The 13,220-nt window shown below is 34.1% G+C and overlaps 1 protein-coding gene across 4 annotated transcripts in view; it reads right to left on the bottom strand.

Moving 5' to 3' along the window:
* LOC125678493 (autism susceptibility gene 2 protein-like) overlaps nt 1-13,220 on the bottom strand; it is a 51,048-nt gene that overhangs the window by 26,449 nt on the left and 11,379 nt on the right. For all 4 annotated transcript variants that reach the window (XM_048916985.2, XM_048916992.2, XM_048917001.2 and 1 more), the window contains exon 3: nt 2,253-2,384. In XM_048916985.2, the coding sequence (XP_048772942.1) occupies nt 2,253-2,384 (132 nt within the window). The remainder of the gene's footprint in view (nt 1-2,252; nt 2,385-13,220) is intronic.

The raw sequence follows: 13,220 nt of genomic DNA, 5'->3' as shown, positions 1-13,220 counted from the left end.
CACAATATCTGAAAGGTCTTTTTTTGGTGCTATATGGTTCAAGTACTCTGAGTTTTTATCTAAAAACCAAATTGCTGTCTTGGTACCTCTAAAGTAGTTGGCCATAAATGAGTTCACAAAATGGAAACGTCATTTGAATAACCATGTCCACTTGAAATTCCATCTTGAAACATGATCATATCCATTTCAATTTTATCAGAATAAAGTTTTTCGATTTTTGCAACTGTTTTGTTTATTTCTGAAAAATATCTCTTTGATAAACAAATCTGTCATCTGCATAAAAATATTGGCTTCTCACAGAAAAGAGTTGACTACTGAGCAGAGCGAAATAATTACATCACTCTTAAACAACAGTTAATTCAAACTACAAAATTCAGGAGTTAATAAATATAAATGGTAGAACTATTCAGAATTATTTTTAAAAGAGTGTGTAAGAGAGGAAGCCTAGGGAGCAAACAGCGAATTGGAAGTGAGAAACAGACAAAACCAATGGGATGATAGACTATTCAGATGAGTTAAAGGAAACAGAAGACAGATATTGAAAGACTTTGACAAATAGATTCAACAATAAAACAGGATATAATGTCCGAAAGAACCCATAGAAGACTTCGTTCAGATGGCTATCAACACATCTTCGCTAGTCAAGAGTTTTCAGTCCACGCCATGTGGACCGAAAACCCTTGGCTAGCGAAGATGCTATAAATAATGTGTAGTTTCTAAGTGTATAACTATATCTTGTGTTCATTGAGAGCGTAGGACAAGGTTTTGTCACAAAAATTAACATGGACTTTTTGGAAATTGGTCCAGAGTCATTTTCAGGGTTAATTTGGGTTAGGGTTAAAATCATGTTGAGAAACAATAACAAAGTTTATGATTGGAGGAGGCCATACATAGGACCTGAATGTCTAGGAGAGTTTGGAGTACTGGGTGTCCATATGTTTTGGGAGTGCATTTCGTATCATGAAATAGAGGCCTTTGTCACCAGTTGATGGCAACATAAACAATGATAAATATATTTACTATAGTAAATCCTTGATGAAAATCGAAGGCCAGAAGTAGTGCAGCACTTCCCAAACTGACCCTGGATCTTCCAGGAGGATAATGCTCCTAATTGTTAATGGGGAGTTGACAATGCAATAAACACATTACTGTGGCCTGCCCAAAGTCCAGAACTCAACATCATAATGTCATGTAAATACAAAGTGTATTCTGTGAAAATATTTCAAATCCATAATTCGTTAAAAATCTTTATTTCTATAACAAAATCCTATCAATTGCAATATATCTAAAATCATGTCAATGTCTATTTAATCTGTTCATTGGGAAATTTTGACAACATTTGGGGAATTTTAAAAGATTTTAACAAGGGGAAACAGCCTACGTTCAGTACTAATTCTTGAATATGAAAAACACTGGCCAGAAAAGCCTACAAAATTCACATACATCATGTTTCTGAAATTAAAAACGCTGCGCATTTGAAGCATGTTATACAGGGGAAATGGACTGCTTTGAAACTTCGCTACATACGGGGTCTGTATGCCAGTAATCCTTAGAGAATTCGGAATGATGCATGTGCCAGAGGCCAAATAACAATATACTACACAAGGAGGTAAGTGTTTCATTTTGATATTAAAAAATCATTCTTGTTGAGAGAACAGTTTGTTTACATCATGCAATGCCATCACCATTCTGCTAACTCATTCATGGCCAACTACTGTAGACTGTCCAATATTCCTAAGACGAAACTTGGCTAAAAATCTATTTCACAGACATTAAATTATCATTAGTTCACTGTTTACAAACAATAATGTTTTTTGCGACATTGCCCACTGATTTTCAATATTTTTGGGGGGATTTCAGGGCAGATCAGCTCAAAATCCAGGAGACAAATTTGTTTATTTGTATAATTTACAAGGTTTTTTTCTTTTCTCTTTATTCAGATGTACTACAACCAGTTTCTGACAGCATGTTTCATTCTGGTGATTTTCTACTGGCACTGTACACCAAGTAATTCTTGATAAATATTACTTAAATTAACCAACAAAATTTACACCATGCAGTTTGTAGATCTACCCTTTTTCATATTCAGTGGACCTTCCAATTTTTGGGTGCACTCTGTCCACTGTCAGTGGACAAACTCAGTTTACAATTTAGCAAGACAACAGAATATACAGTTGATATATATATAAACCATGCATTAGAAAGAAATGTACAAATTTCCACACAATTCTACAAATATAACCAGAACTTACATCACTCAGTCCCCCATCACGAGATCCGGACCTTTGGTCGGAGAATTCTTCCGTCCTGTCGCTATAGGGACTGCGTGCAGAGGAGTTGTCACTGAATTGGTGGTTTAAGGCTGGCGACAAAGGTCTGCAAGGCTGCAGATAAAAAAAATACTACATTCAGTCTCTTTTTATTCCTTCACATTACTGCAGAATAAAATGTATTGGTACGAGTTCGATCAAAATGTATGTCTAGCAACTTGAAATGCAATACACATAATGAATGCTTGCATTTGACACATTATGTAGTGGCCAATGTTTCCTTTGGTAGTATATGACTGTTCCCTCCCCAAGCACTTTATACCATTAGAAGTGAACTTCAAGGATTTAAGGATGAGACCTAAAACTGGAGTCCATTGTTACAGTAGACATTGGCATAATAAAAAGGCCCTTCCTGCATTGGCCTCTCTCTTACATCTCCTTTCAAGGCACTTCTACTCAAGACATATAAATTGTGAGTGAAATACTCTTGCTGGGACATTGAACAATTAATCACCTAATTCTGCAGCATACCATAAGTACTCCTTTGGACTTTCTACTTTAATGTCACTAATGTTGAATACAAGGGTAATGCACTTAATTTATCTAAGGCACCCCCCCCCCTCCCCCAAATAATGCAAGATTCTATATTAAGTTAATAGAAGAAATAGATTTCTATAGTAGAAATAGATTTCCATGTAAAAAATAAATAAATAAATCTGCCAGATTTCCATGATATTATAAGATTTTAGTGTGTGTAGAGCAACATTAATCACAGCTAAATACATCTTTGATGCAAATCAGGAAATTCACCCCTAATAAATAGTCTAAATATAAATTTCACCAGGTGACAGTAAACATACATATATGAGGAATCCATTTTAAAGAAGTCAGAAGTTCTTTGGTATGATGATGGATGAGATATCGTCCACATTTACAATCTAACAGTATCTACAGTCTCCTCTCAAGTGTCTGGCACATTCATAGAAGTTGACACCATTTAAACTAGAGGATTTCTATGGCCTTATAGAAAGCCATTAAGTGAACCCAGAGTTACAAATAAGTACTCCATTTGTGGTGTAATCTACATATTAAATAAAATGTTTATTATCTCATTTAGGAGCAATAAACATGAACATATGGCCATTACTGCTGACAGGTTAGAAACAATACATCTTATGATAACGTAAAACATTTAAAAACTCTAGTCCACAAGGACAATCATTAGTTTTTCACTCCCTTATGCTCTCTACATTTCAAACGCCACTTAATTTTGACATATGACATCAAATCCTGCTACATGTCTAAATTTTACAGATCTTATAAACAGAAATGCTTTCTTTTGCCAACTTGACAAGACACTGTGCCTTTTTAAAAAAAAAAAAAAAAAAAAAAGATAAACATGATGTTACTCAGAACCTTGAAGAGGTTTTGTGGTGTGCTAGGTTTCCTGTTCACAGGCTATACAACGTGTCACGGAGACAGAGCTATACTACATACAAAAGGATTTTCTTATCAATCTGTCACATGCCTCAAAACAGAGGCCGAGACCCAGCTGTGTATTAGTTTATCTTTCCCTCAAAAATCTATGATTAAGAAAAGAATTGATATAAACTTTTTATTACTGCTGTGTTAAGGGGCTCACTTGAACATATCCCGGGATAATGTCCGGTGCTAGGAAATGCTGGAGCGTGGCTGTGCCTAAGTAATTCCTATTGATTATTATCTCACATCAGGGATAAAAAAGACTGGATATTGTGCTATGTAAGCCCAGTGTTTCTCTGTGATGAGCAGCCTTACCCTCTTTAAGATAAAAAGTGCAATGTTTCTAGCTACTCTAGTATTTTGAAGCGCAAGTTTTTGACAGAGACTCACCAAAATTAAACATCAGATCCTTCTAGACAAGTGTTATTAACCATGTTAAGAACCACCTTCAATCAGCCAAAAAGCCCAAAGGACGGGAATGGCTTAACATAATCCTTTCAAAATGACAAATACCCTTTTTTGGCATAAGATTATATGTACGATGGAGAAATGTTATGAATTTTAAATTAATCAACTGATGAGGCTTTTTCAATAATGTCAGTTTTATAAAATCTGCATTGCTTGAAATCTAAGATGTAGACATTTTTTGGATTATGAGAGCAGCAATATTTCCTATGCTATAGTGAAGGATTTTGGGACAATCCTCTGCACTAGAGATGAAAGCTTGTTTATTGAGGCTCCTTTCTTTTGCTCTTAAATTTTTGTTTGAGCCATGCATGAAATTATTCTTTTAAGGTGCAAAAACATCTGTTAGATCAAGGGTTCTTCCATTAATGACACCACATTTACAGTCTTCTGTAACCTCAATAGATTATAAAGAGTGAATTGCAGAAAGTAAAGCTCTAAAATTAGCCTTGAAATGCATAAATCAAAATCACTATATCAATGCTACATCATAGCTCAGTAATCTACACAATACCTATATTTTCAGGCAAATACCACTGAAAGCCTATAGTTTCACCAAGGTTCAATAATGAACCTCGCTAACAAGCATCTAAAATGCTGCCGACTATCATTACTTGGTCCTCAAAGAAACATGGTAATATTCAGTCAATTAGACCCTTAAAGGACACATCGCATGTTTTTAAACTTTTTAAGTTTTTCAGCAAAATTAATTCATTTCATGCCTAAAACTACTTTACATGTGTTTTAGATGAAACAGTTTGCGTAGTTTTCGAGTTTGAAAGCGATGAAATTCAAATCTTGCGATATGCATATTTTCTTCGATATTTTACGCGCCATTATCTGTGACGTCATATGCGACCTCGAGCGAGAATATTTGAAAACAGTTGATAGCCATTTCATAAACAGATTAGATTTAATTGACAAACAAACAATTATCACATTAACAGCTTGTAAATAACACTGCATTAGGGTGTTTTGTGCCGTTTAAGGGTGTACTTGCTGTCAGTAGAGAGGATTTGGACTGTGTTTTTTCCAATTTTTGAAGGAAGGTATGAGGGACAAGACGTGAATATTTTTTGTCGGCACAACGACTTTGCCGTAAAACCCCCCAGTAGAATTTGTCCCTGTACTTTTTCAAACAAGCACTTGGACAAAGACGTAGATAAACTGCGAGAAAATGGTTCTATCGAAGCTACACACTGTTACATATTGGCCTACGGCATATGCTTTCCGTTCTGCTCTCGAATCCAATACACACTCGCACCAACTGACCTTCACCTTGTAACAACATATAGGCAGAACTTTGCTAGCAGTGTCTACCAACTGGTAGTTTTAAAAAAGAAATTTTAAGATAAAAGATATTTGAACTTTCAATTATAAATAATAAAATATAATATTTCCCGATTTTGAATTGAATTATAATGCTTTCATTTTTTTAAGGAACGCATACGTGTAAAACAACAACAGCACGCCGCGCTCCCACTTCCTAAGTAACAACGTGTTGATAACAAAAAAATAATGATTAGGCCTAATAAGATTGTTTTGATAAAATAATTTAAAAGTATTGTGATTTTCACAATAAGTTTGATCATTATGATTATTTTCGAAATGCACCCGTGACAGTAGGCCTAGTTGTCATAATCGTATCATAATTTATAGCCTATCTAACTTCTCCAAAAATAAATTTAATAATAATTGCACTGTTTATTTAAGAAAAGCAACAACGCTAATTACAGTTGTTTACAGAAATGGCATTACCAAATTGTGTTTAGACAGTGATCCCAGGTAAACATTATTTACTCGCAAATTTATGCAGATTTCATACTCGCTTTTCTCGCTACATTTGGGTCGCTATTTGTATACACTGGTGGCTAAAAGATATAAGACTCGGGGAATTTGTCGACATCGAAATAAATGTTATCCGTGGTAAATAAATTAGGCCCCTAAAACCCGAGTTTTTAAAAAATATCTAACACTACTTTTACAACAAGTTGATCGACGAAGGTCGCATATGACGTCACTGTACCACGTGACTACCTATCTAATTAACTAGGCTTTTTGAAATCGGGGCTTAGATTTAAGTCCGTATTGTGGCTAATTATCGCAATACTTCAGCGAACGAACTATTACAATTAATTTCTATAAGCATAAGGAAGACAAAATGCATATAATTCTGTATACTTTGAAAACACGAGATGTGTCCTTTAAACTGCTTGAAAATAAAAACTAATGCACTTGCCAATCAATAATTTGCTTTTTGACAAAGTGTTATCAACTAAATGGATGAGTGGTCAAGGGTAAATACCCCTTGACACATACATTAGGGCTCCCACTATACAAATCCTACCTGCTGAAGTGAAAGGCGAAGCGTAAAATATCCAGCGACAGAGAAATTTCCCTTGTGCTATCAAATGTTCATCACCCTCTTAAGAAAATAAAAAGCAGAAATGTCGCCTTCCTTGCTCCATGCTGAGAATCGATATGAGGCCGAAGGTTTGTAACAGATATTAATTCTCTCAAAATGTATTGATCCCCATACGGTACACCATACATGGCAATAATATCCGCCTCAACGGATCAGCTCTTCAAGCAAGTAATCAAATTTACTTTAAATTTCTGCAGAGACTAGACAATGAACAAATAGGAAAAGGATAGCTGAATTGCTTCCAGTGGAAAATACCCACCAGACACAGATTTATAGGCTGGTCGACCATTATCTCTTATTGGTCCTTGTCCTGGTGAGAATACTAGCCTGCAGTTGAAAGCTAAACTTTTCATATCAGACTCATAATGTTTGTCCCTTATTTTTTTTTCTCCCAGCCCCACAGGGAAGTTGTCCCTAACAATTCTCAAATTCCACCCATTTATTAAGACAAATAAAACCTTATATCATATTTAGCATGAAAAAAAAAATTTCGATTGGAAATGATTATGAAATTAAGGCACAAAGCATCATAAAAGATAAGCATCGATTGACATAGCATTTGTCAAGTTTAATGTGCACATTTATTTCAGTAAAAGGACTCGCAGTACTCCACAGGAGCATTTAAATGAAAGTTCACCTGATTGTGAACCAAATTACATGATATAAATGGGTGTCATTAAATTTCAATTCCATTACGGGCATGCCAGCATTGATATGGTGGATACAAGAGCTGTCTACTGCATGTATTATTAGTTCTATCTGCAGTATAAAAAACTTACTTCATTATTTTACCATAGAATTTACTGATTTATGTTTTTCAGCTTGAATACACGTCACAATTGCTCAACCTAGTGCTTTAAAGATTATTCTATTTGCAAACATATATATACATTGTTTTCAAGAAATTTGAGTCAAAATTTTCTTAAAGAAAATTTGATTGAAAATTAGATTTTATCAAAAGTTTTTCAAACAAATTTACCAAATAAAGAATAAACGGGTCTTTTTGCTCATGCCAAATTTGGCCTTGATCGGAACTGTACTAGATGACCGTGTGTAAAGGAATGCTAGCTCACTTCCATTAAGTAGCTTGAATGGATTAAAGAGCCATATGGCTAAGTTATGGTCTTTATAAAAGATTTGCTTACAAGCTCTGAGTACGGTATATCAATTTTGTATATAATCTTTTCTGCATTCCAATTTGAACTCTTTTTTTTCTAAAAAGAAATTGTTTTACTACTAGTATGAGGGAAAATCCAATGGATGTCTGCACATAACTACAGAAACCTATTCATAAATTACAAGTGTATATTTGCTCATAAAGGTCATAATCCAAAACATACAGGACACTCTGTCTAACCCCCTACCTTTCAATTTTCAAACTTTCCACAATTACTTCTAAGTTCCAAATATCCAAGAGTTTCCAGAGGTTTTACCCCATGAACCTCTGATACTGCAGATTCCTTATTTTACGCGAGTACTTAATATCGCAAAATGACTCATACACATCAAATCACGAGTGCTCTGTTGATGAAGAGTAAATTATACATGTAATTTAGCAATATAAAAATAAAAGCGAATAATTCTTTATTTCGCAAATGATGTTTTTTGTAAAATTACGTGATAATAAATTCCTCACATATCATTACTAGGAATTGACAGTAATACACCCATTAGGGCTTCATGTAGAACCCATACCGGGCCAAATGCTGAACCTTGTACCGGTGCTCCCTCTAACACTAATCCTGGATCCATGCACCACTGGAAAAACTCACAGTTTATATGGAGTACATGACTTCACCTCAGGACATCCCGAGATAATCTGCGAAGCTTATTCCTTGAAAATCCTCTGTTAATAAATTGTGCTAATTTGGATAGAATATGTATTTCTATGACACTGATGAAGACACTACTCCCATGCAAATGACAGTGACATTTCTCTCATTGTTCTAATTGTTTAATCAATGATGATATAATAAGTAATCAGGGACCAATTGCATCCCGACAATTGGAACTCCCATAAATAAGGTGAAAATGGATTAGTTTGCCATAAAAGAGGTTTAACATTTCTGACAATTGATTTATCCTGAACATATCACCAACACAAATCATCATTATACACAGGCCAGCACTGAATCCACACAGCACACAACCACCTAAGAGATAGTCAGTTTTTATGGCTTCTGATAGATTTCTCGGTCTTCTGATGAAGCTGATTCCCATTCAACATGTCATTGAAAGCCGCTTGAGGAAGTTATTTCCCTACAGATTTTCCATCTTAATCATCAAAGGCAAAATGAAGAGTTTATGTTGTCATTCTTACATGTTTTGTTTATTTGACTATTTGTTTGTTTTTGGCAGCCATCTTGAAAAGTAATAATGGAAAAGAGGATAGGATTTCAGGAGCATGTGTTAACTATTGAACAAAAAAAAGAGGTTTTGATGTTCTGTTAAACTTATCACATGGAGCACATTTATCTTCAAAGAGAACATGACGTTTCCCGGTTTGCTTTTACTATATAAACTACAAATTCATAGCGGGTGCATAATAAGATACAATTTCTGAAAAAGAACTCGATATGTTGAAACGACATGAAGGCCACAATCTGATAGCCAAGTAAAAGGGTTTAAATACAGCCTGTTAATTGAAACAAAGCTTTAATGACAAGTCTGAGCGAAATTCAAACATCATCTGTAGGTTATCAGTTCAATATCTGGAATAATACTATCTGGAAAACACTTTGAAATTTTCAAAGTCCAAAAATCAGCTAAACATTATAAGGATAGAAAAAAAGTCGAATCAAAAGAGTCAAAGACCAAGGGTCATAACTCTGTTATAAGTAGGTCAATCACAGTGTAACAATAATTATTTTAAACTACACACCAAAAATCAGCTCATTATCTGCAACCATAATGGAAAAAGTAAGAAAAATTGTTAACTGAATTTTTTTCAAAGTATATATATATATATAGGGCTACACAAATAGGTCTATCGGAAGGACACTCAACTTGATCTGGACACTATCCATACACCACTACTACTCACTGATTATCAGCTCAATTTCTGACAAACATAATGGAAGAAAGATCACAATGCTACAACTATGACAGTAGGCCAGAAAGGGGTAACACTGTATGCCCCTCCCATTTCTGGGAAAGAACCTAAAAAATGACACAAACAAAACAAACCACACACAAGCTGCTAATAAATATTGATGATATGGTTCCTGACAATTCCAGAGAAGGTCTCTGGAGTAGCAGGGAAAAGAGTCGATCTTATCAAGTGTTGCTGAAGCCATCCTCATAAGGGACAGATCTAGTCCATCACAACAATATCAGGCCTGACAGAAATGCTAACACAACTACTGCAATGAGGAGAAACTGTTCCTTCTTGTTAATATGAATGCAAATTGGCATTATCTACAAAATTGTGGTAAATGACTTAATAGCAAGAACATCTAGAATATTCAAATTTGTTTTCAATGTCAAACATTCACAAGAAACATATGTACTGGTATTCAATCTTCAAACTACATATTGCTCTTAAATTTTATGCACATACATCTGTATACTAAATCATGAAGTTTTACATTCAAATTATTATAACCTCCATGACAAGAAAATGTTTCTTTCATCTGATACTGCATTCATGATGTGATTTCATCTGATACTGCATTCATGATGTGATGATTGAAGAAATCTTTATGAAAATTTATTTTACCAACAATAAATTTTCTATTATTAAAATTCCAATAAAAAAATCAAAATCTTCCAGATAGTGATCTATATATACTCAAAATGAAACAGATTCTTTGGATTATACAAGTACCCTATGATTTCATCTTCATATATATCAACGTAATTCATTAATTAAGATTTAATAAATTTAGTTACTTACAGGTGTGCACGGATCGTGACTCCACTTAAACTAATGAAGTTAAATTTGCAGTATTACAATCCTGATGCAAAAACTCCTCTCCTCTAATTGTGCTGTCTAACAAGCGTAACACTTTCATACGCTCAACAGAAAACACAAAACGTAATGAATCTCTTGACAAGTATCCAGCTACCAAAATATCATGTAGGTGCAATAATAAAGAGAATCCTAGCTTCACAGCAGCCACATAGGTAGAGAGAGAAATTCTTTTTGTAATTAGCAATAAACCATCACTTAATTCAACGGAAATCTGTTGACAAACACGTTTTATGTAGTACACCCCTCCCTGGTCTAAATTGGTAGTATTGGAAAAGATTACTTAGAAAGGAAGACATTTATCAGATTCAAGATGGCTTAGAATTCCTGTCCTACTCTGTCCCAGCCAAGAGATGGAAGAATTATACATCATTTCAATCTGCGAATAAGCACAAACATACCAAATCCCTGGCTAAACCTAGCACCAGGTCAATTTCCCAGTCACTACCAAGCGAAAACGCATGGTTTTTATAAATCTTGGGGATTACTAATGGGACAAGAAAATCAATGTATTGATGTCAAAGAAAAGAACAGATTGTATGTAAAACTAAAGTAGTTTAGTTTTTGTATTCATATTTGACTTCAGTTACACACCAAGTGGTTTAGATGTTACCCACCTTCAACTGGCATCGGAAATTGGTCTAAATATTTAACCACCTGAAGGTGTTAATGCAGTTTTCACTGGATATCTAAAGACAATTTTATTGATATAGCAATCAAGAAAGCTCTTAAAAGGTAACTTTAATCTGAGACTTGCATTAAATATAGAGGAATCGTCTTTTCAGCTGAGTGGAATACTATGTGACAAATCTCTCACATTTATACATTTACCCCATGCATTTTGATATAAGCTGAATTGAGTAAACATGCACACACGCAAAATTGTGCAAATGTCAGAACTGAAACAAAATTAATTACACAATTTGTTCAATATTTTAACAATATTGACCAATTGATTGTTCAATACATATGTCTACCAATTGAGTGTTCAAATATATTTCAACATTGTTGATCTGATATTAGCCTCTGATGTCAATGGAAGGAATAAGAAACAACAACAGCAAAGCCTTTGAGCACCTATTGTTGTACTCAATATAAATGGGCTTTTCATACATGTAGCAATCACAAATACTACAAGCATACTTTCTTACTACATAAAACTTACTAACAAATGTGTTGCTCAAAAGTCAAGATTCCAATCCTGAGCAAAATCAACCAAAGGCCCCACAGGCCTTATTGGTCACTTGAGTATTAGTTAAAAGTATCACTAACCCTCAGGGCTTTGACAATTGTCACTATAAAAAAAATTCTTGTTTTGTATATCTAAGTATTCAGCAGCAGTAGAAAACAAAAGGAGTAATATTCCTCTGAAAGTGTCCATATTGATGGAGACTTTACATAATGTATGCTATATTAATACTATACGACTATTTTGGAACCATGCACCCTTGAGTCAGAACCATAGGGTTGCAAAATTTACAAGTTTGGTACGTACATCATTTTCTTCTTTTCCTGAATATGCATTTAGTTTTTATAAAGTATCAGCAAAATTAAAGTCTTTCAAATAATGAAGGCAATCATTTATTTGATAGATGAGTAACAAGTGACCCAAAATTACTGACATTAAAACAAATTGTGCACTAGACAAAATGGGGGCTCGGGCTAATTTCATTGAGATGTACCATTCATTGAGATGTGCAAGACAGTCATTGGCCGAAACCATGATATGCATATTTTGTATTACGCAAACAAAGCATGTATAGCCCTACATGACAGCCTACTGTACTTGTCATTTGAATCTACTCCACTGATGAGATGTGAATACCTAGACCTACAAGTGATCTAAACTTCATGCAAAATACATCAGTGGAAAAAGTGCTTTTTGTGAGCTTTAACAATTATTGTGAACTTTCCAACACAAGGTCATAAATGGAGATATTTTGGTTTAATTTTGAACAAAATTAATATTTAAAGTTGATTGAGATTATTTTTATACCCAGATATTGTTATTGTATATGGGCCCACACCCAATTAAAATCACACTTCATATGTAATGAAAATGATAATTTCTGGGAAAGAAAGTTCAGAAACCAAATCAATACAACACCACGGAATTTAAAGCAGACCAGCTTAGCTGATATGTACACATGGCTACAGAGAACCTCATCAATTGAGTTTTCCATTGAAAAATTAATGTGTCTGAGCTTTGAATAATAAAAACCAGGAAATGTTATTATAAAGTTAACAAGTTTATTGTTTTGATTCAACACCTTGGATCATTTAACACTGGTACCTGTATTTTAAATTTGCTTATTTTCATAATATATTTCTTTAGATTAAGCATATATAGATTGCAATTTGTCCTCAGGTATAATTCTACAAAATTTCTTTTACTATTTATAAGAAATTAAATTCAACAGCATTAATTCCAAAACCACAAGTTTGCAAAAAGAATTTGCTGTACTGGTAAAACACCATAATGAAGCCATTTCAAATCATCAGAATATTTCTAACTTCATTTCTCTTCAGTTGAAAGTCAAACCACGTCTATAGCATGTAAGTATCAAGAACCATAACTCCTCCAAAATATCTACCCTAATTACTGTAA

This window comes from Ostrea edulis, chromosome 1 (assembly GCF_947568905.1).
Source record: "Ostrea edulis chromosome 1, xbOstEdul1.1, whole genome shotgun sequence".
Taxonomy (NCBI): Eukaryota; Metazoa; Mollusca; class Bivalvia; order Ostreida; family Ostreidae; genus Ostrea; species Ostrea edulis.
The sequence above is the reverse complement of the archived record's forward strand: the minus strand, read 5'-3'. Positions and strand labels throughout refer to the sequence as shown.